This window comes from Saccopteryx leptura, chromosome 3 (assembly GCF_036850995.1).
Source record: "Saccopteryx leptura isolate mSacLep1 chromosome 3, mSacLep1_pri_phased_curated, whole genome shotgun sequence".
NCBI lineage: Eukaryota > Metazoa > Chordata > Mammalia > Chiroptera > Emballonuridae > Saccopteryx > Saccopteryx leptura.
This window is the reverse complement of record NC_089505.1, coordinates 222,601,721-222,625,164: the sequence shown is the minus strand read 5'-3', so window position 1 is coordinate 222,625,164 and position 23,444 is coordinate 222,601,721. Positions and strand designations below refer to the sequence as shown.

General features: G+C 51.2%; 1 protein-coding gene and 2 pseudogenes across 1 annotated transcript; 1 reads left to right on the top strand and 2 right to left on the bottom strand.

Moving 5' to 3' along the window:
- Window positions 1–2,923: 2,923 nt before the first annotated feature.
- On the bottom strand, window positions 2,924–3,254 carry LOC136397823 (small ribosomal subunit protein eS26 pseudogene; annotated as a pseudogene).
- Window positions 3,255–4,158: 904 nt separating this feature from the next.
- On the bottom strand, window positions 4,159–8,889 carry LOC136397822 (ral guanine nucleotide dissociation stimulator-like). The gene is made up of 8 exons (XM_066372312.1): window positions 8,760–8,889; window positions 8,325–8,428; window positions 7,767–7,839; window positions 6,168–6,236; window positions 5,663–5,731; window positions 5,319–5,351; window positions 4,852–4,973; window positions 4,159–4,657 (listed from the first exon to the last, which is right to left on the bottom strand). Exons 1-8 carry the CDS (start codon window positions 8,811–8,813, stop codon window positions 4,621–4,623), a joined length of 561 nt encoding a protein of 186 aa, XP_066228409.1. The 5' UTR covers window positions 8,814–8,889; the 3' UTR covers window positions 4,159–4,620.
- Window positions 8,890–20,431: 11,542 nt separating this feature from the next.
- On the top strand, window positions 20,432–21,966 carry LOC136397821 (CKLF-like MARVEL transmembrane domain-containing protein 7 pseudogene; annotated as a pseudogene).
- The last annotated feature ends 1,478 nt before the right edge of the window (window positions 21,967–23,444 follow it).

Genomic DNA, 23,444 nt, shown 5'->3' with positions numbered 1-23,444 from the left:
CTTAGAGGTTTTTTAAGTTCCTTTTTTATCATAAATGAAATCTGGATTTTTGTCAAATGTTTTTTCTGCATCTATTGATATGCTCATATGATTTTTATCCTTCATTATTTTTATGTGGTGTATCACATTAATTAATTTGTGAATATTGAGCCAAACTTGCATCTCAGGAATAAACCCACTAGATAGTTCTGTATGATCTTTTCAAAGTATTGTTTTTTTGGTTTGCTAATATTTTGCTGAGAATTTTTGCATCTGTGATAATTAGGGATATTGGCCTATTACTTCTTTTTTTGTAATATCTTTGTCTGGTTTTGTAATAAGGATATGGTGGCCTCATAAAATGAGCTTAAGAGCATTTCCTTCTCTTAAATCAGAAGGATAGGTATTAATTCTATTTTTTAAAGTTTGACAAAATTCACCTGTAAAACCATTTGGTCCAAGACTTTTATTTGTGACAGTTCTTTTTTTATTACTGATTCGATTTTATTGTGTCATTTGTCACTTCTGCACTTTCATTTCTGATTTTATTTTCTTGGGTTTTCTCACTTTTCTTCTTGATGAGTGTGGTATAAGGTTTACCAATCTTGTTTATCATTTCAATGTGCCATTACCCCCCGCCCCCCCCCCAGCATGCTGTCTGTTCACAGCTAGCCACCTCCCATCCACTTTGACCAAGTCCACCCTGCCCAATGTTCACACGCCTGGCTTGCCCCAGGATACTCTGTGAAGGACAGTGTACTGAGAAGTGACCCCATCCCAGTCTCAGGGCAAGAGGGCCATGCGTTCACTTACCATTCCACAGAGACTGACTGAGCATGTGCTAGATTCCAGGTATAAGATCAGCACCTGGGACATATCACTGAGCCAGTGCATGGCACCTCCACCAGGCTCCATAGTGCCAGTCAAGGCCCAGACCACTGTGGCTCTCAGCTGCCCCAGAGCCATTGAATGGCCCTCCAGTCACAGCACCCTGATGTTCCTCTGCTAAACTATGGCTCCACACTCACATGCCCTCTTGCTCTGGCGCCTGGAAGCGGGTTCTCCTTGCTGCCTAAGATCATTCTCTGTCCCTCCTCCCCAGTGTCTCCAGCTTTGAATCATGTGTTGTCAGACCGCACCAGCCCTACTTGCTGCAGTCATCCACAAACTCCTAGAACTCTCTATTGTTCCTGACGATTTCAGTATTTGCATCACTGGCACTCCCTCCACACTATCTTTGTCATAACTCTTGGTTCAGACCATATAGAGACCTTCCAACACTGCGGATTCTAAGCCCCTTGACCCTTATCCTCCATTCAGGTGCAAGCAACATGATGGGAATATAAATGCCAAGTTCTTGTAGTTGGCTGCTCCAATGCTTTAAGTCCCGAGGCAAGTACAACTAGTTGTAGTTTCCTGGGCAATGTAGATGGCACTTAGAAGAGACCCCTTTTGGTGCATTAGACTACATAGAGGGAGGACAGGTGTATGGCTCTATTACAGGTAAGGTGGCCCATTTAGAGCTTGGAATTAGCCTGACCCGTGGTGGAGCAGTGGATAAAGCATTGACCTGGAATGCTGACGTCACCAGTTCAAAACCCTGGGCTTCCCAGTCAGGGCACATACGAGAAGCAACAACTACTATGAGTTGATGCTTCTTGCTCCCTGCCCCCTCTTTTCTCTCTCTAAAATCAATAAATAAAATTTTTAAAAAATAGATTTGGAATTAAACAGAGGCGGCACTGCACTTATATAACTGAGCGTCAGTTACATAGGAACGCATGCTGACTAGTTTACTGCAGGAAGAGGTCACAACAGAACAGCAGCAATAAAGTAAGAACATGCAGCACAATGAAAGATGATGTCATGGCAAGGGGTCCAGAGAGGCCAGGGGCCGGGTCCATTGTCCTCCATTGTGTAAAGAATGAGACTGGGGCCTGACCTGTGGTGGCGCAGTGGATAAAGCGTCGACCTGGAAATGCTGAGGTCGCCGGTTCGAAACCCTGGGCTTGCCTGGTCAAGGCACATACGGGAGTTGATGCTTCCTGCTTCTCCCCCCTTCTCTCTCTCTCTCTCTCTCTCTCTCTCTCCCCCATGTCTATAATGAATAAATAAAATCTTTAAAAAAAAAAAAAAGAATGAGACTGGGCACACTTCCTCTCCTGGATCAGGAGCCACCTAGAATGCTTTGGAACCAGAGCCCAAAATGAGGGCTCAGCTGAGGATGCTTATACTTGCAGGTCATCTGCATATCCCCAAAGCAGCCTCAACCATCACTAGATCCCACAGACCTTTACATCATCCCATAGACTAGATCATGGCCTCATCACATGTCTCTATCTCTGCTTTACCTTTTGTCAGAGCAACCGGCATTAACTTCACGTTCTATATGTGCTGGCTGTTTTTTTGCTTTGTTTTGATTTTTCTTTTGTTTTTAGAGAGAGAGATAGGGACAGAAAGACAGGAAAGGAGAAAGATGAGAAACATCAACTCGTAGTTGCGGCACTTTAGTTATTCATTGATTGCCTTGTCATACATGCTTTGACTGGGGGGCTCCAGCTGAGCCAGTGACCCCCTCAAGCCAGCAACCTTTGGGCTCAAGCCAGTGACCATGGTGTCATGTCTGTGATCCCACGCTCAAACCGGCAACGCTGCACTGGAGCCTGATTAGCCTGAGCTCAAGACGGCGAATTCAGGGTTTTGAACGTGGGTCCCTCAGTGTCCCAGGTCACCACTCAAAATGGTGAGCTGTGCTCAAACCAGATGAACCCACACTCAAGCTGGCAACCTTGGAGTCTAGAACCTGGGTCCTCCGTGTTCCAGTCTAATGCTCTATCCATTGCACCACCTGGTCAGGCTTTGTTTGTTTGTTTGTTTGTTTTTTAATACAATTTCCTTTTTTTTTTTCAGAGAACTTTTCTTTAGTCCTTAAGGACTTAGCCCTTTATATGGACTTTACTGGAGGTCATGGGGTAGCCCCCACAGGTCTAAATCGGGGTGGGGGTGTTCGGTCTTTCTGGCTTCAGGAGAACCATTCCTGACTACCTTGCAGTGAATGGTACAACCCACATAGTAATGTGGTTTCATGTACAGCTTGAGATGCACACAAGCATTGAAGACAGTCGCCTTGGAAATGCCCCTAACAGCTGCGGCCTCTACTATGTTTTGAATGAAGAACTTCTTAATGGCCTTGTCCTTAAGCTGGTGCAAACAATAGGCTGCACGTGGCCACAGCCTTTTTTGGCATGACGGTTGTTCCTTCTTTCCTTGGTCATCTTGGAAGTGGGGACCCGAGGGAGCTAGTTCTACCATTACTATCTTTCTAGTTTCTCATCATTTAAACAAGCATTAAAGGTATTCCTACTCTTTCTGTGGAAATGTATGCATACCCAGCAAAAGTATGGTGTCTATTGTGCTATTCTTAATATTTTGAAGATTCTTAGTTTAATAAACTTTTACCTAAGAGGTAAGAGTTTCCATGAAGACAAATTTTGTAACCAAGCATGTTTTCCATGAGGATAAAGTTCATGAAAATGCAAGGGCCGTCAATGAGGTCATTTTAAGAATCATTCCCAACATATGACTACCTAGATGGTTTGACTGTTGGTGGTAGACACACAATGCAATACACAATTCATGTACTATAGAAATGTACTCTTGAAACCTCTAGGGGCCTGTTAACCAATTCTACCACAATAAACTCAATTTCAAAAAATTCCCTCGTTTCTGTGATGTTTTTGACATATGCAGTCTTAAATCCTTTTAAATAAAATGGAACATTTTCCTTTTCTTTTCTTTTTTTTTTTTTTTTTTTTTTGTATTTTTCTGAACTGAGAAGCAGGGAAGCAGAAAGACTCCCGCATGAGCCCAAACGGGATCCACCTAGCATGCCCACCAGGGGGCGATGCTCTGCCCATCTGGAGCGTTACTCTGCTGCAACCAGAGCCATTCTAGCGCCTGAGGCGGAGACCATGGAGCCATCCTCAGCGCCTGGGCCAATTTTGCTCCAATGGAGCTTTGGTTGCTGGAGGGGAAGAGAGAGACAGAGAAAAAGGAGAGAGAGAGGGTAGAGAAGCAGATGGGTGCTTCTCCTGTATGCCCTGGCCAAGAATCGAACCCCAGACTTCCACATGCAGGGCCAACGCTCTACCACTGAGCCAACTGGCCAGGGCCATTTTTCCTTTTTAATGTCTCCTATTGTTTTTTACACAGAGACATATATCTTGAGGTTTGATATTCACTGATATTTTTCAGTTTTTTATGGTTATGTTGTTTTACTGGAAAGACTGGTGAAATTCAAATAAGTTCTATAGTTTGTTTAATAGTATTGTCCTAGGGTTAATTTATTGGTTCAATGACTATGTTATCACTCTCAGTGATATTACACTAAACGTCTGGGGTAAAAAGGTACATGGGAGCATTCTATATTAATTTGCCATGCTCTTTTCTATGTAAAAAATTATTGGTAAATAAATACTTCAAATATCTAAAATGTAAATATTAAATAAAAATAAATAGATAAGTTTAAAGAAAAAAGAATCATTTGCAATTGTGCTTTCAATCCTCCGATGACTTCTTTTCTTCTCAGAATGAAGCTCAAAGCCCTTTAGAGTTCTTGGCCTGGAGTGTTCTGCTGGCCGGCTAGGACCGAGGCTCCAGCTGGCAGGACAGGATGTAACTACAGGACAGAATGACACCTGTGACCACCCACCCAGGAGGCACAGCTCAGGTGTCCCTCCCAGTGGCAGGTGCCCCAGGACTTGCTACACAACAAGGTGTGGGGCTGGCCAGGGAGCCATGGACATAGGTTTTCTGGACTGGTCAGCAGGGGGAGTCCACCCCTGCTCACGCCCAGCTCCTGCTGGGCCTTACCTCTCAGTCTCGCTGAGCTGCTCCTGGGCCTGGAACCAGACCCCAAATTGCTCCTTGGGCTCGAATTTGTATTTTTCGGCCACCTCCTGCCGCAGGACTATCTCCTCCATGACATTCTGTTCCTGGGGTGGGAGGGAAAGAGAGAGGACACAGATATGGCCTGAGTGGGGGTGGGGAGGGGGGGAGGGGATTTATCCTGGTTCTTGACACACGTGGGCACCCTCCTATCCCCCTAGTTCCGTCCAGGCCCTACCTGTGCTCAGAGATGAGCATCCTCAGCGCTTCCTCCAGGAAATTATCCTGATGCTGTCCCCTCCCGTTTGCCACCAGTTTGAGGGGCCTCCCACTCTGTTAGGAAACTCTCCCAATAAGTGTAAGATGCTGGGGATGGAGCCCAGGAGAGTACTGGCCAGGGGGTCTCTGACTTCCCTCCCCTCCCTGCCTGCAGGAAGGGCCCCAGCTCTCACCTCCTTCTCTATTTCCAAGCTGACGTGAGTCCCCTGGAAGACAGACGAAGACAGACGGCCAAATTCCATCAGCAGGAGCGCCCTGGTCATGACTAGCCCCCATGCCCACCCCTTCTTGTGTTGCACACCCACCAGGTTCCAGGAGGGGGCGGGAATACGGTAAAGACAGGACCTGGACCCAGGCCAGGCTCTGGGCTCCAGGGTGTGGGGACATAAACCCTTATAATGGACACAACACTGCAGCACCCAGGGCAGCTGTGCTGGGAACTCAGGGCTCAGTATAGGGGCTATCTCTCCCCAAATGCCAATCCTGGTCACCCCAGCCCAGGCCCCAGGTCACCAACCTTCACACAATCCATGGCAGTACCCAGCTTATCCAGGTCAGACAAAAACGTGCCAAGGAAAGGAACACACTAGGCCAAATAGGTGAGGGTGGGATGAGCCCCTGCTCCAGTTGCCCCCGCAGACCTTCCCTGAAAGCCTCCCCCCCTCAGCCTCCTGGCCCACCCCTGGGTTCCCACATGGAGCAGCTCAGGACCCTCCACCCTGCCCTCAATTGTCCCTGCCCTCACTCTCCAAGAACTCCACAGAATCACCTCCCAGGGCCTACTCTATGCAAATCACAGGGTCTGTGGTCCTGGGCCCAGCCCCACCTCCTTATCCATCCTGCCCCAGGCCTTCCAGGCCCTGCTCTTGGTCACTTCCAATAAAGGGCTTTGGGTTCTGTGGGAACAGGAGGTGGGCCTGCAGGAGGGAGGCCTCCTCTCCTGAGCTGCAGCCTCCAGCTGGGAGCCCTCTCCCCCTTTACGCCCCCCCCCCCCGCCCCCGCAGGCAGACAGGCTCGCTCACCTTTTTTGGCAGCTTCCTCTGAGCTCCGCGGACTCTCAGGATCAAAGTGGCAAGCCTAGAGGGCTGCTCCTGCCAGGGTCCAGGACAGGGTCACTGAGGCCGTACTTCCCTCACCCATTTCCCACCACCAGCCCTGACCTCAGACCCCGGACATCTGACCAGCCAGCTGACACCAGTGCCACTCTGACTCCAGCATGCACTCATACGGAAACACTCCCAGCTCCAACACTCACTCGGCCTGGGACCCTAGGCCTGGGCCCTGGCCTCCCCAACCCGTTTCCTCCTCTGGAAAGTGAGAGGCCGCCACCTAGCTCACAGGTTCTCCTGAGGACTCAGTGTCACATTACTGTCATCATTGTCCTCGCCCTCACTGTCCAGGTGGAACAGGGAAGAAAGCCCTGCAGTCTTTTCCTCCCTGAACCTCATGATCACTCTGTGAGGTCAGCAGCATAGGATGGTCATTCCTCCATTTCCCACAGGAGGAGACAGAAGCCATCAAGGGACAGTGACTGGCGCAGGGCCCACAGAGGAGAGACCACCTGCCCCTTCCAGCCAGAGGGGCAGAGGCTCAGTCCCATCTGACCTCACCTCACTCCCAGCCCCACGGACCAGAGCCTTGTCCTCTGGGCTCTCTGGTTGTGGCCAGGCGCCCGTCTGGGCCAAACCGTGGATGGACAGATGTCTTAGGAGTCTGGTTGAGCATCTCCTGCTCACCGTACCCCACTGGGGTCTCTGCCCACCAGTTTGGACCCCGGGCCATGCCAAGCCTTCACCTCCCCAAGGAATGCCTCAGGACCTTCCCCTGCCCAGCAGTCTTTCTTCACCCACTCAGGGACGGGACCCCCGAGGTGCCCCATCTGACTGTCCGGGTGGGAGGTGACAGGATCCTTGGCCTCCATGTTGATGTGAAGCTTCTGAGGTCTGTTCAGGGAGGACCTACTAACAATGCATATTCCCTGGATACCTCTCAGAAGCCACCTGGGGCATGTTATTGCCCACTGGGCCAGGCGAGAATTCTGACTGGGACTGATGCAGAGAGGGCTAGAAGGGCAGTGGGAAGTCACAGACCGCACACTCTTTGCCTCTGGGCCAGCAACTGGGGCCTGAGGCCAAGCAGTCTTTTCATTCACCTGGCCCTTGGGAAACCCCTACAGTGCTCATCCCTGGGCAAGCAGGGGGCCCAGCCCTTGGAGGTGTGGTGAAGAAGAGGGAGCCACAGGGGCCTGGCTTCCTGAGGACAGGCTGGCTGCTTTAGGGAAGAAAGTACCCCGCCCACCCCACCCACCCAGCAGCCTAGAAGAAGCTAAGTGCCAGTGGGAGGGCCCAGCTTGGGAGCCAGAGACCCACTCAGCCTGCCCGCTGTGCTCCCCGACCTGGGACAGCTCAGCCACCACCGCTTCACGCCACGACCAGGGCCTCCTGCCCGTCGAACTGCCTCCCACCTGCCCACAGACCAAACAGATCCCTCTACCTGTTAATCGGGACAGACAGGGTGAAAATTCTCAGAGAATCCTCAAGTAACAAACTATCAAAGCCACATCCTGCAAGTCCCCCGTCCCTCCCACCCTCCTCTTTCCAGACCTCCAGCCTCTGCTCTACCTCTATGAGCAGTCCCCTGATCCCTGAGCGGTCTTCTTCCTTACACAGCTTTTGCATTGTATAGCTGTTCCTCCTGGGGGGGGGGGGGAGGGTTGGAGGGAAAGACAGTTTAGGAATACTGCGGAAAGGCAGTGTGTAAGGGTAAATTCCTTTTGGCAGTCTAATGTTTCAAACCGCAGAGGAGGGTTTTCACCTCTGAGCAGGAATGTCTCCGTGGGACTGGGCGGGCTCTCATGTTGGACACCTGGGCCTCCATTCCCATCTCACGGGGAAGCTCTGTTTTGACCAGTTTGGGGTTCACTGGGCACAGGGTTCTGGTGCTATAGACACTTGAAAATCTTCAGTTTGGCTCAGTGCAGTCTCCGACATTTTAGGAAACTGATTTCTGCAGCAGAACTGGAACCCTGAGGTCCCAGGGAGGCTGAGCGACCCCGCCCACCACCCAGTCCTTGTCCCCAGAGCTGGCTGCCCCCCAGCAGGTGTCAGCTGTTGCGGGGACACTGGGAGACATCTGGGGGTTCCTCACCCCCATCCTCCTATGGGGAGAGGCCTACCCACCTGGAAACCTTCTTCCACGTCTTCTGTAGACGATGGACGGACGTGCTCCGCAGGGCTGAGAGGATGGCGTGGAGGGAGGAGAAGTTCCTGAGGGCTCTGCACTCCTGGGGGAGGGGAGAGGAGCTGGGAGGGAGCTCTCGCTTCCGTCCCCCCTCAGTTGACACACTGCCTGCTGGGTGGACGGATGCTCAGGGTGGGCTCATTTCAGACCCAAAGACCAACACTCACAGACAGGAGGATTTTAGCTCAACCAAAGGGCAAAGCCAGTAGGAACTAAAATTCCCACGAATGGGACCTGTGGGTCAAGGTCAGCATGCCCCTGGCAGAAAGGACTGGGCGCTCAGAGCTCAGACTTCAGCCCTGGACACTGGGGAAGCAGCAGTGGCGTTGCTCAAGGCTCCGGATGGGGTCTCCGCTGGGCCGCCCACCACATACCTTGGCCACCTTAATCCAGTGCTCCACCACTTTGGCCCTGTCCCGGGCCTTCATGCTTGGGTCCCCAAGGCAGGTGGTGATCACACAGGTGACCACACAATTAAAATGTTTAACAGTGGCGCACACAGTGGATGTCAGGTGCTCCTTACCAGGCTTGTTCCTCTGGGACCACATAGATGCCCGGCACTGGTGGGGCACTACCTTCTTGAACAGCTCCTGGGGAGAAAGGGGAGTGTCACCCAACCCTGCCACACCCCAGCTCACTGTCCCCAGTCCCCTGCAGGGGCCACTGGCCAACACTGAAGCTCAGGAAGCTGAGGAAGAGGCCTGAGCCTTGGAGTGCCTGGGATTTATTTTCTGTTCAACAAGGGCACCAGCACTGTGTGACCCAGGACACAAGACAGGTTGGAAAGGGACAGGAGTGTCTTCCCCCAGCCCATCTTCACTAGCTCCAAGCTCCAGGATGCAGCTCCAGGATGCAGCTTCAGTCTGCTCATCCCAAGGGCCCACCCTCCAGCATCCCGATGGCTCCTCTGGTCTGAATCCCCAGTCAGTTCACACTCCCCTGTGGTGGCTACAACCACAGGCTTTGTCTGTCTCCCTTGTAGTTAAGTGCGGTACACATCAGGTGCCTAATAAGTGCGAGGCTGTTGAGCCTCCTGGCAGATGGCTGGGAGACCCATGGACCTGGCTGCACACAGTGAGCTCCCCTCCCCACCCAGCAGAACAGGACCCACCCCCAGCTTCCTGTCTGATCTGCCTCCTCTCATCTGCTCAGCCCCTCTGCGCCCATGCATCCTGTGAATGTCCACTTCCACTGTCCGCAGGTGGACAGCGGAGGCGTGGGGGTGGAGAAAGTTGCCCAGGACCCATGGGTGGTGATTGGTGGAGCTGCGATTTGTTTCCAGATCGTAGGAGACTGGATCAGGACAAGGCGGCTCGACAGCTGACTGCGGAAGGAGGCCTGTCCCGCCCCACCCTGAGCGCCCAGGTGCTCACCACGTCCATCGCTGTCAGTTGCTCTGCCACCAGTCCTGGAGGGAAGGTCAGGATGTCACACTTCTCCTCCCTTAGCTGCTCAGTGGTCACAGCACAGGGGTCTTCTGGTGCCTGGGATGGAGCTGGCTCTATTGTTGGAACTGGGATCAGAACTTCTGGTCCCGAAGGCCCCAGCTGGAGAGCTGGCCTGGGGGCTGAAGGTGAGGTCAGTGCGTGCTCCAGATCTGGAGCTGGTGGTAGAGGTGACACTGGCTTCAGCCCTAGCACAGCTGGACCAGGCTCTAGCCTTGGAGCAGGCCCTTCCTCTGGCTCTGTGTTCTGGAACTCTGGAGGTGATTCTGGAGCAGGGTAAAGAGACAGGTTCATATACACGCTTGACTTTCCCATGCTTTCCCAGAGACAGGAAAGATGCCCTTACCTTTAGGGGAGCTGGCCCATGAGCCCACCGCATTGCACTCCTCCACCCCACCCCACCATCTTCCCAGACTGCAGTCCCCTCACCTTCCAGCTCTGCCTTCGAGGGCTCTAGATGTTCCAGCTCTATGCAAAGAATTCGGACATGGCCCTCATGTTGTGAGACAGGGCAGATGACCTCCACAAAGGCCTGCTTCACCTGGAACCAGGGTGCAAGTAGGGGCTGGCCAAAATGTTGTAGCTGGTCCGGCCAGGTTCCCATCACAGAAGCAATGGCCCTGGGGGAGGCAGGTAGGCAGCAGAGTCAGATACCTGGTCTGTCCTTCCACACTGCTCTCCCACGGCACCCTTCCTTGGAACCGGGCCCTTCTGTAAGCCTGCGGCGGCCTCTCCAGGGGACAGCCCAGTGCCACCCCGACCCTGTGGCTGTCCTGGGAGCAGCAGGCCTACTGATCCCACAGACTTAACACAGAGTCTGTGTGAGTAGTCTCTTTCTCCCACTGCCAGTTCTGAAGGTCCAGTACACTGCCCACCCCAGCCCTCTCTGCGTCTGGGCATCAGGACTGAGGATTGAGACAGCTGTGAGCAGGCTGCTCACCTCAGTTCTGTTCTGAGCCTGGCGAGGGTGTTCAGGTGATGGATGTGGAGGAACTGGCAGAGCGGGATGGGTCTGTGGTGGGCATGGGACTTTAGGGGACAACTCATCCTAGCCTCCCCTCTGGTTCTGGGGCCTTGGCCTCATTCACAATTCACTTTGACCCTTGTCTTCCTGGAGTGGCAGCTACCAGACCTCAGCCCTCCCTTGGGAATCAGCAGGTGTGTAAGATCACCGTTCTGCCAGGCACTCCCCCACCCACAGTCCCCACTCTGTTGTCACAGGAGGCATCCTTCTGGACCCACTGGCCACTCACTTTCTCATTTGGCCCTGTGGTGTGTCATCCTGGTCATTATAAGGAGGTATGCCTCCAGGTGTATAGAAGAGCCTCATGGCATCAGATCTGAAGGATGGTGGACAGGACCTGCGAATGACGTCTATTGTGACTGGCCGACTCACTGACTAGCACTGAGGCCCAGGGATTGTGTCTGCTTATTCACTGAGTTGTGCTAAGTGTCGACCAAAGTGCCTGATGATAGTAAGAGCTTACCACACATTGCTGAGGAAGTGAACTCCAGCCAGGGCCCTCCCAGGTGTCTGAGTGGCCCGGGCCCTTGCGATCCCCAGAGATCCTTAATCTGGCTACACCAAGGACCAGGACAAGAACCGGCTAGGTGAACTGTCGAACTGCTTAACAGGTTGTTTCCCATGGGCTTTTCCAAACTCAGATGCCACAGACCACTGACAGGTGAGAGAGGTGACTGTTCTCAGGGGAGAGAAAGAACGGCCACAGACAACCGCAGCACGTCCAGCAGCCCTCTCTGCGGAGCCAGACGGCAGGTAGCACCTGCCATGGCTTGTCCCCACAGTGGTCCCTACAGGAACCCTATGAGGTTCGTCCTCTACCACCCCACTTTTCAGAGGAGCACACTGAAGCTCAGACACATGTGGTGACATTTTCAAGACACAGAGCTAGCAGTGGGCAGAGTCAGCACTGTGCCAAAGAAGGGGGCGTGCGCTCACCTAGTAAACAGCTGGTCCAGGAACTGCTGGGCTCTGGAGAAGGCCGGGTGGATGGACATGAAGGTGGAGATGTGGAAGACGTCTCCCCCTGGGTTACCTGGTACGGATGCCACCACCATCTCCACAGTGCCCTCCTGGAGGGCCCGCATCCTGCAGCACTCATGTAGGTTAAGGGTTACCTCTTCTGCACACTGGGGGGGGGGGGGGGGCGTGGAGGGATATCCAGTCAGTGGCATCCCTATGAATCACCAGCAGGACTGAGGCTGGAGCTCACCCAGTAACTCTCAGGCCTCGGAGACATTTGTAAGAGGAGGGACAGGAGTGCCCACATGGAACAAGGTTCTGGGTTTTAAAAGTACCATTTAAGTTTAGTGTGACCTTTTAGGCACCTTTTTAGCCGAGAAACATCAGACCTCCTTGTATTGATAGTCTGTATTGAAAACACTGTCCCCACAAGTCCTCAACAGACATCTCCTTATGGAGATGAGAACACAGAGGCTTAGGGATGTAGAAAGTCTGCTCAGGGTCATGCAGGTCAGAACTGAGGGCTGTCCTGCAGGATGTTCCCTCTCAGCTACCTGAGACTTATCTCCGCTGACACGGACAGAAAGAGTGTGGGGGACCTTGTCCCTCCCCAGTTTAGAGAGCGTGTATAGGATAGACACAGCCTATGAAAACCACTGCCTTCAGAAAAGACATTTATTTCTCCTCCTTTTATACTAAAAGGTATCCTGAGACCCTCATCATCGAGATCCCAGATTCCACAAAGAAGCAAATGCCTGGAGAGTCCAGACTGGAGAAAGCCGATGACCAGACAGGAATCAGAGCCCATGACTCAGGAAGGAGAAAACCCAGGTGGCGGCTGAGAAGCAGAGGTGCCTCAAAGTACCCACGAGGCAACTGCTAATCAAGGGACACTGTGATTGCCTCGGACAGCTTGACATCAGACAGGTGAACATGGAAAAGGAGGGGAAATCCCTGGGCCAGGCTGGGAGCAAGGCAGCAGCCGTCATCGGCAACTGCCGTTGGCAGTGTCATTGCTAGCGCCTTTTTGATTTGGCAGCTGTCTGCAGCTGTGAAAATTTTACATGTCATGTCCTTCCAAGAGCAGTTCCAAACCTGGGCAGATATCTCCATCTGGGGACAGTATATATTTTGGGCTGAATTGTGTCATCCAAATTCCAAGCTGTCGTAACCCCTCAAATTTCAGACCATGCCTGTATTTGGATTTACAGTCTTTAAGGAAGTAATTCAGTTTAAGTGAGTTCACTTGGGTGGGTCCTAATCCAATATGACTGGTGTCTTTTGAAGAGGAGGGGGAGTCCATGTGACACAGAGAGAGAAGATGGCCATCTACAAGCCAAGGAGAGACCCCTCAGGAGAAACAGCCCTGCCGACACCCTCATCTGAACTTCCAGTCTCCAGAATGGTGAGAACAAGAATGTCTGGTGTTCATACCACCCGATGGGGCCCTGTGCTATGGCAGCCTGAGCAAACTCACACAGGCCGTTAGGACACACTTAAGTATTTCCGGCAGCACTGCTGAAATGGCACCCCAGCTGAACTATGTCAAGGTCCGGTGGCTTTGAGAGGCTGTGATAAACGTCCTTCCTTATGGAATATTATGAACACAGGTGAAGCCACAGCTCCTGACCTGTCAGGGCCCCGGGATGCGTTCTGAGAAACATAGAGAATAGCTTATCCCGTTCGCACCCTTTATATGTGTGCTAATGTGTAGACTGGGAGAAGGTCTGCAAGGACCGTGGAGCTGACTGCCCCACAGGATACCTGGGGCAGGTAGTGAGAACAACAAAACAGCAAAATGCAGGTGTGCTCGTGGTCTACGGTGAAGTGAGACAACATCCTTTTTTCCTCTAACGTTCCCACAACATGTGAGAGTGTCTTCCTACTCTCCCATGTTGTTGGTGGGAGAAGGGGAGTCCCAGATTCCTTTATGCATAGGACAATGGGATAGCCCTGGGGGTCCCCAGGGAAGTCCTCAGATTTGAGTCTGGGGTCCTCCCTGGTCATCTTGGGGTTCTGGTGTGGAGACCCCCTGGGCCTGCTCTCACCTCAGGCCAGTACCGGTTGGTACTGGGGGCCTGGTGCTTCTGCACCTGGTACCAGGAGTTGGCGTAGTTGAACCCATCAGTCAGCTCCTCCACGCTCTCCTCCTCGGTTGAGCTCTACAAAGACAGAGCCCGGTTCCGGGCCAGGAGGGGTCAGGAGCTGTCTGGGCATTCCCACTGGGGGACACCCACCACAGATTCTGCTGTTCACATCAGACACACAGGGGCCTCTGCAAAGATTTCCAGCCAGGGAGGACACGAGATGACAGACACCTCGAGGGAAATAATTAACAAGTGAGTAGAGGAGCTCAGTCCCCAGCACTCAGCCTCCCTTCCTGCCAGCCATGACCTGGGCAATGAACATGACAGACCTGCCAGGCTTCGGACGCCCAACGACCTGCTGCTGCCTGGGACTGGCCCCTCAGCCCACCCTTTCCCTCACCACCTCCAGCACACACACCAGGATAAGGGCTATGGTGTGGGGCTGCCCAGAGAGGATCCCAGTTGGGGCCTGTCCTGGACTGGCCTGCCCCGGGCTGCCCTCTATTACCTGAGGTTGCCTCATGCCAAATGGCCAGAAGCATCGGAGCCAAGGTTTGTGCCGATATCTACGGCAAGAGAAACACCCCTCTCTCAGGGCTTTCCTCAGCCCAGAGCCTCGGACATGCGGTAGACAGCCACAAAACATCCTGCTCTCTTGACCGTCGCCAGTCAAGTGAGCTGGACAAGGGTGCCTGGTTACTAGATTCTAAATTCTCTTGGGGCCTGTCACCAAGGAAGTGAGGTCGCCCCTCAAGGTTCCATTACCTGGGCCCCTTCCTCCAATCAGAACCACCCAAAGCCCGTGGTGGGCTGCTGACCGCTCACCCACCTTGCCCATGTCATCTCTCTACCTCTACACCGAGATCCAACACAGCCCTCCCCACAGCTCCCTGGGAACGTACCAGGTCCCCAGCTTTGAGGACAGAGCTGAGGTCAGACCTCGTTTTTCTTACCAGTTTTCTGTCTTGGAAAAGCCTTTGTGCCTCTCAGAGCATCCCCAGTCTCCCAGCCTGCACAACGAGGATGATGTATTTCCTAAGGACATCATCAGGTATAGAGTAGATCATACCTATAACACCTGTGGTCTGGCATTACCTGAATCTGATACATAAACTTAGAGGAGGGAGAATTACAAGAATGAGTGGAACAGAGCATGGAAACAGGCCCGGGTCCAGCTGTGTGATTTTGGGGAAGTCACCGCCCATCTTCTCACTTTTAGGTCTGCACATTTAAGGAGTTGAATTACAGGAAATTAGGATATTATCCACTAGCCTAAAACCTTACATGATCTCCTGTTAAACTTAGACTAAGTGCTTCATGTTGGTCTATGTGGTGGGAGCCTTCACAGTGGCTCCTAGTGATTCTTGCCTCCTGGAATAAACATCCCTGTGTATCCACTGAAAGGTTAGTAACTGGTTTCTGAACAACAGAACACAGCCAAGGCAATGGTTTGTCAGGTCCAAGTTTAATTACAAAGACTCACTTCTGTGGTATTCAAAATTTTATTTTATTTTACTTTGCGAGCAAGACAGAAATACAGACAGACAGGAAGGGAAAGAAATGAGAAGTATCAACTCATAGTTGTGGCACCTTAGTTGTTCATTGATTGCTTCATACATGCCTTGACTGGGGGGCTACAGCCAAGCCAGTGACCCCTTGCTTAAGCAGCAACCTTGGGCTCAAACCAGAGACTTTGGGCTTCAAGCCAGTGACCTTTGGGCTCAAGCCAGTGACCATGCTGTAATGCCTATGATCCCACACTCAAGCTGGTGAGCCCAGGCTCAAGCCGAATGAGCCCACACTCAAGCCAGCGACCTCAAGATTTTGAACCTGGGTCCTCAGTGTCCCAGGCCGACTCTCTAGACACTGCACCACTACCTGGTCAGGCTATACTCATACTTTAAAAAGAAATTGTTTTTTATTGATTGCTTTTAGAGAGACAGAGAGCGAGCAGGAGAGAGAAAAGCATTCATTAGTTGTTCCACTTAGTTGTGTGTTCATTGGTTGCTTCCCATGTGTGCCCTAACCAGGGATCTAACCTGCAACTTTGTTTTGGGAGGACACTCTGACTGACTGAGATAACCAGCCAGGGCCTTTGTCATACTCTTATTCTTGAGTTCCCTCCCCTTCTCTACACCTGAGGTCATTTCTCTGAGTCATTCTGTCTGTCTGTCTGTCTGTCTGTCTAGAATGGAACTGAGAAAGCCAGCGTCTTGTTCTGAGCTGCCCTGTGTGAGGTGACATAGGAAAGGGAGTATCCAGGAGCTCAGGCTCTCCATTCACTCTGCATCATGACAAAAACCAGGCAAGTGACCTTGGGAGCAAATCTGCCCCAGTCAAATCTGCGTTGAAACACAGCCCGTGCTTCACAGAGGCACCGTGCCAAACCATGTCCAGATGCCTGGCCAGGACTGTGAGCCGTTAGTGTTTGCACTTTACAAGGACAAGGTTTGAGAGCAATGTGCCTCGGGTTCCCTGTCCAACATTCAGCAATATAATAAACATCCCCTCGCTGAGGTTATGGAGACTATTAAAGAATTAGTGTTTGAAAAATGGTGGGAACACTTGGCATATCACAAGTGTTGTGTCTTTATGTTACAAGTAATTTTTAAAAATTCTTCTTACAGTGTCTGTAAACCCCAAAGGGTGCAGACTAGCACCTGGCCAAAGGTTGGAAGCACTCCATAACATGCAAAGGGTAAATGAATGAGTAACCCTATTGAAGGCCTTGCAAATGTCCCCTCCTGCCCTGGCCTTGCATTGCCCACATGAGGCTCTGGGACAGACCACAGATCTGTGGGGACCTTTTCATGGTTTGAGACCAGAACTTCTCTGGCCCCCGGGAACTCCTGGAGAGAGATGGGACTCACTGGGTGGGGTGGGGTGATAGTCAGGGTCAGCCAAGCCTCCTCCAGGGGAAGGCAGGCGCGCCGAGCTGAGGACAGAACCTGGCCCAGTCCAGGGCCTAGAAGCCAAGAAGGGGAGCAGACACTGCCCAGGAGGCTCCGGTGGAAAAGCCGAGGCCAGGAGGAGACTCTCGGGGCCCATTTCACAGCTGCTCCTGCTGCCTGGAAGGACTTGGGCGGAGGTATTTGAATGACTCCTTTTGACTCTAGAAATTCAACTTTTGTTTAAAATTATACATGTGCCTAATATCCAAACTAGTGAACCTCATTGCTGAGTGGGAGCCACAGGGCTGCCTGTGGAGCCAGGACAAGGACCTGATCTCCCAGGGGAGGCTGGAGGTCTGCCCCTGGTTCAATTATCTGTGTGCTGGGACCTGCTGCCCTGTAGGAGAAAGCCTCAGCCTCCAGACAGGGAGCCAGCAGGGGGCAGAGGGGAGGGAGCTACCAGCCCCTTCACCCTCCCCAACTTAAAACTGCCTGCTCCCAGTCTTATTCAGCCTTGAAAGGAAGAGAACTCTGACTCATGCCAGGACAAAAGCACACATCTTGAGGACACAATGCTAAGGGAAATGAACGCATCACAAAGGACAAACATGGATGATCCCACTTTCATGATGTTCCTGGTCTAATCATATTCACAGATCTGTCAAGTAGAAGGGTGGCTGCCAGAGGATGGGGTGGTGGTGAGGTTTAGTGTTTTAGTTTCTTTTTTTTTTTTAATATTTTATTAATTCATTATATATATATGTTTTTAATTTATTCATTTTAGAGAGAAGAGAGAGAGAGACAGAGAGAGAGAGAGAAAGGGGGGAAGAGCAGGAAGCATCAACTCCCATATGTCCAGATGCCTGGTTAGGAGCAGACAAGGGCAGGGTTTCGAACCAGCGACTTCAGCGTTCCCGGTTGACACTTTATCCACTGCATCACCACAGGTCAGGCCAGTGTTTCAGTTTCGAAAGATGAAAAGAGTTCCAGAGATGGGTGGTGAGGATGGTTGCACAGCCATATAGAGCAGTGGTCCCCAACCTTTTTTGGGCCACGGACCGGTTTAATGTCAGAAAATATTTTCAGGGACCGGCTTTTAGGGTGGGACAGATAAATGTATCATGTGACCGAGACAAGCATCAAGAGTGAGTCTTAGACGGATGTAACAGAGAATCTGGTCATTTTTAAAAAATAAAACATCGTTCAGACTTATATATTATATAAATAAAATGGAAATAATGTTAAGTTATTTATTCTTTCTCTGCAGACCAGTACCAAATGGCCAACGGACCGCTACCAGTCCATGACCCAGGGGTTGAGGACCACTGATATAGAGGTACTTAATAGTAGTAACTGTAGACAAACATAGGATTAAGATGGTTAGTTTTATGTTACATGTTTTTAACCATAATTTTTAAAAATTATAACTAATTACCTAGAGCTGCCCAGATGTTGCAGTCACACTGACAGCCATCTGGAAGGACACGTCCTGGATGTTCTTGGGGGCTGGAGCTCAGGCAGCAAGATTTCACCCATTCATTGCCCTCCAAAGGCAGAACTTCTCTGGGCGGCTCCAGGGGCCTGGAGTTAGCTGCACTGAGGCTGGTTCTGCATCTGTGAACAGGGCAGAGGGTGGAAGTCCACGAAGACCCTGACCACATATGGTTGTTTCTTTTTATTTTTTCGTTACTTTTAGAGAGACAGAGAGAGGAAAAAAGAGAGAGAAGCATTCATTTGTTGTTCCACTTAGTTGTGCATTCTCTGATTGCTTTCATATGAGCCCTGACCAGGGATCAAACTTACAACCTTGTTGTTTTGGGGTAACACTCTAACTAAATGAACTAACTGGGCAGGGCCACACGATTCTTTTAGGTATTAGAAGAGTGCCCTGGAGAAAGCCCAAACCCGGCACTGACCAGCTGTACGTCTCCTGCCCCCTAGAATCAAAGATGCAGTCCCTGATCTCAGGAGAACACACCTTCTCCTTGGTGGTTCCATGGAGTGTGACTCTGGGATCCCAGCTGAAGGCTTTTGTGGGGAAAGCCCAGTAAATGACTCACAAGTTCTGGGACCCTGGTCCACTTGGTAACTTTCAGGGAATTTGGACCAGGGAGCTTCAGGACAGAGAAAGATCGAGTCAGATCATCCAAACAATAACCTAGTAGTCACTTTTCCCAAGCTTCAAAGTCCAGACATCTTGGGGACAACTTCCTCACACACACATATTACCGAAACCCAAATGGTAGCTCCTTCTAAGATACCGAAGCACCCACCCTGGTTATACTGATCCCATCGAACCCCTCCATGAACGCATCTGAGACAGCTGGATAGCACACGTCCACCACGATGGGCAGACGCGACGACATGACTCCCTCACAAAAAATGCAGTGCCCGTCCTGCTGGTGTTGCGGCCCTCTCCTTTGTGGGCTGTGAAGTAGCAAGTGGCCGTGCTGGGGAGCCTCATGGGGCAAGGCCCTACCTGTGGCCTCTCAAAGCTGCGGGTGGCCTCCAGCCCACAGCCCACAGCCAGCAGGTAATCCAACCCTCCAGTCTTACAACTGCAGGAAATTCAATTCTGCCTACACCAGAGTGAGACTGGAAGCACTCCTTCCCGTGTAGACCCTCAGAGACCACAGTCTCAGCCAGAACCCTGGTTGCCGTCTTGTGAGACTCGTCAGGGGAACCACTTACACCATGCCCTGTTTCTGACTATAAAAGGTGTGAGGTAGTCATGAATGTGTATTGTCACTAGGTTAATGGTAATATTGCTTCCCAGAAATAAATGACAAGCTCGTGTTCTTATGAAATCGAGTTGACTTGTGTAGAAGAAACTTGAGATTGAAGAGGAGTGCTCATTCACCATACAATTTTCTGAAAATGAAAGTTACATATTGCCATGATGGGAGACAATTCTGCCTGGGTCCATCATGGTTCTGCTTGTCTTACAAAGGGGCTCTGTCTGCCCTTGTTCCTTTGTGTGTAGGGAACATTTTTGGAAGAGAGGGTCTGCCTCTGGAGCAACAGGCAGGTTTGCTGATAGTCATAGAAGATGGAGATGACATCTCCCTGTGAGCAAAGAGAGACATGTTTACCGCCCATCCGTTACTAAAGACTTGGGCTTCCTAAGCTCACTTCCTTTTCTGTGATACCAGCCAGTGTGTATGCAGAAGCCATCACATCGCCCTGTGGAAAGTGGAGCTCAGAGAGCTGGTAAAAAAAAAAAAAATGGTGATACTCCAGTGCTATGCTGTCACAAGTAATAAACTTTCCTTTCTAATTGGAATTGGGCAAGAAGAAAGGGGCAAGCGAAGGAGGGAAGGAAAAGACACCAATCTGGGGGCCTGGGCCAGTGTAGTCAAGGCCCAGGTTGCCTGCTTGACAGTGAGTAAACGTCATTCCAAGGCCCAGCCCTGGTCAAAGATGGGACACACAGAACTTCTACAAAAAAGCAGAGCTGGCTAGTGCCCACAAACCCTATTATCACAGTAAGGAGGGCGGACAGAAAGACTGTGGGGCAGCTCACATCTGTTCATGATCGCAAGGATCTCAAATTGATGGTTTTTGCCCTTGGGTTTGCGCACTCCAACCTCCTCTATCAGCGCCATCTCTGACTCCAATACTGCAAATGTAGTTGTCCTCATCTTGGGCCATAAGATGACCTTCAAATCCTTGGCCACTGTTCAGGGAAAGGGGTCTCATTTAAGGTGGGAAATAGAGACTCATCTAGTCCTTAAATAAGAGTTTGTGTGAGCCTGGGCTGTTGGTGACCATCTTCACCATCTTTGGGAAGACTCCTGAGACCATGAGCAGAGCAGACACAGAAATTATTTCTGCACATCATTGTTTGAGTCCTTGGATCCAGCCAAGTTACTTGTCAGCTATGGGAACGAATAAATTCCACTTAAGATATTTCTCTGTTAAGAGTTCTGTACCTTGCAGCTCTAAGTGTTCAGACAATAACCTTGGTATTCCAGGCCCTCACAGTAGGGTCCATCCACCTAATCACTCCCCTCCAGTGGATATCACCATTGCTCAAAACACCAGCTCAGAGGCAGCAGGCAGGGTCCGTGCCATGTTGCACGGAGCCGGGCTCGTCCGCCACCATGTGCAGCAGTGGCAGTGCGTTGGGACCCAGGGCCAGCACGGGACAGTGGGGGATGAGCCCCTCGGAGGGACTGCTGGATCAGGTCTACCCCTGCACCCAAGGGGCCATGCTGAGAGTGGCGCAGATGGTCACGCTGCTGACTGCCTTCGTCTGTGTGAGGAGCTCTCCGTGGAGTGGCCACAGTGCCTTCAGATACTTTGAAGTGGTCACCATTTGCAACTTGATAATGATCCTCGCCTTCTACCTGGTCCACCTCTTCCACCTCTACTGCATGCTCACCTGCATCAGCTGCCCCTGTCGGAACTTCTGCACTATTTAATCAGTATCCTGCTCCTCCTAATCGCCTCCATTGTGGCAGCCTCCAAGAGCTACAACCAGAGCGAGCTGGTGGCCGCAGTGATCTTTGGTTTCGTGGCCACCTTCCTCTGCCTGGTGAGCGTGTGGCTGTCCTACAAGATCTCTTGTGTGACCCAGTCAACAGATGCACCTGAGGACACCCCAGCCTCCCGGCCCAGAGGAGGCCCTGCAGGATGCGTGGCCGGGCAGACAAGAGGATCCATGCGCCAGTGATCTTAGGAAAGACTTCTAAACCTGTGTTCCTGTGCCAAAGACCTGCCCAGGCCAGTACTAGGTGCAGGAGGGGGCACTCGCCTTCCTTCTGGGTCCCTGACCTGCTCCCAGTCTCTCTCTCTGGTCTTCCTTGGAGAATGTTCCCCCCATATTTGGGAAAGAAAAGCTGCCTCCAGGAAAATCCGGTCTCTCTCTCTCTCTCTCCTGCTTTTAAAACTGCCTCAGGGACTGGTGACCGCTCTTAGCACAGTTGGTTTCTGAATACTCCTGCATAAATCACATTCCTCAGTGGTGAGAAGCTGCCCTCATCTGCTGTGCCTATAAAAACAAAGCCCTCTCCTAATTTATCTAGTTTGGGAATCGGGTCTCGAAAATGCCCTCCTTTTTTCAAGTGAGGCGTGCCTGTAGAAGCACTGTGTGGTCAGCCTGTCCCCAAAGATGACGTCTCAGTCTCCTTTCTGGCTCTGCCTTCATGACCATTAAATGTGTGTGTATGTTTTTTTTTCTTTCTTTGTTTTTTTTTTAAGACTTTATTTATTCATTTTAGAGAGAAGGAGGAGAAAGAGAGAGAGAGAGAGAGAAGAGGGGAGGAGCAGGAAGCATCAACTCCCATATGTGCCTTAACCAGGTAATCCCAGGGTTTTGAACCGGCGACCTCAGCATTCCAGGTCAACGCTTTATCCACTGCGCCACCACAGGTCAGGCGTGTGTATTTTTTAATAAAATATTGACTTGGCCAATTAAAAATAAACAAAAACAGCTCAGTGTTTCCCAAAATCTGTCCCTTTTTTCTGCTTTCACACCACTAATTACATCTTGCTCTCTTGAAAAGCCTACCCATTCTTCAAGGCCAATATTAATTACTTCTGTCCTCTTCCATGAAGCCTTCCTGGATCTTTAGTCTCAAGGGGCATCAAGTGCCATGTGTCAGGCTTCTGCCTTGTCAGGTTTCATCTCTCCTGTTGGGCAAAGAAAGTGTGGGTTAGTGTCTACCTTCTTTACAAAGCACATTGTGTTCAGTGTATTTGATGAGCAAATGTTCCATAAGAAAGCATGATGCCCTGGCCCTAAGGTAAAAAGCAAGACAAAAAGCCTGTTGACAGACTGGAAATTGTGTGTGTGTGTGCACGTGTGGTACGTGAGTGCTTAAGTGCAAACGCACACACGCAAATTTTCCTCACCACTCTTATTCAAGCAGACAGGCTAATAGGTAGGAAAGAATGAATATGGAACATCCTCCCCTTTATTAAAACAAATCCCACTCACCATTCTAAGGTTATTCCAGAAGAAAACTCTACCTACAGCAGTGGCACTGGAAGTCTAGGTGAGAGAACCCCAAAAGTAAAGTCAAAGCAAGGGAGGACTGAGCCACAGGGTGAGGCCAAACATTGCCATGAAGTAGTCCTTCACAGGGCTAGCTGCCATTTTGCTAGAGACGGAAGAACAGGATGCTGCCAGCCCTATGCCTTCAGGCTCCATGCTCATAGAGCTCTATAGCCCTTAAACAAGATGGAACCAGAAGTCTGTAAAAGTTCTTTCATCACCGAACTGTTGAGACACGTGGTTGAACTCGGGCTTCTAGCTCTCCTGCGGCCTCCATATCCTGCATCTTCTCATGCTAAGCCCTTCTCAGCCGGCAGCACTGGCTCCTTTCCACCTTGTGACAGGTCCACAGGGGCTGTGGCTCCTGTATTCCTGCTCTAACACCTGCTGAGACACCAGGCCCTCAAGCCAACTGAGACTGCTGTCCTCCTCCCTCTAGCCAGGTGTCAGGACACCACAGGGCTCCATAAGGTCTCCCATCTGGGCCCCACAGACTCTTCCACTAGCACTAGGCCAGCCCTCTTCACTGTCACTAGTCTGCCTTACCAGGGGTGCCACGGTGGATAGAGCATCGACCTGGGACACCGAGGTCCCAGGTCTGAAACCTCGAGGTCACTGGTTTGAGCCCAAAAGTCACTGGCTTCAAGTCCAAGG

What these genes read in the sequence shown, in the direction of transcription:
- LOC136397822 (XM_066372312.1), bottom strand. Translation starts at nt 8,813, where the DNA reads ATGAAGGCCCGGGACAGGGCCAAAGTGGTGGAGCACTGGATTAAGGTG. An exon ending in ACTGGATTAAGGTGGCCAAG is followed by an intron (nt 8,429 to 8,759) that starts GTATGTGGTGGG and finishes CCCCTCCCCCAG; the next exon opens with GAGTGCAGAGCCCTCAGGAA. An exon ending in CTGCCATGGATTGTGTGAAG is followed by an intron (nt 5,352 to 5,662) that starts GTTGGTGACCTG and finishes TCTGTCTTCCAG; the next exon opens with GGGACTCACGTCAGCTTGGA.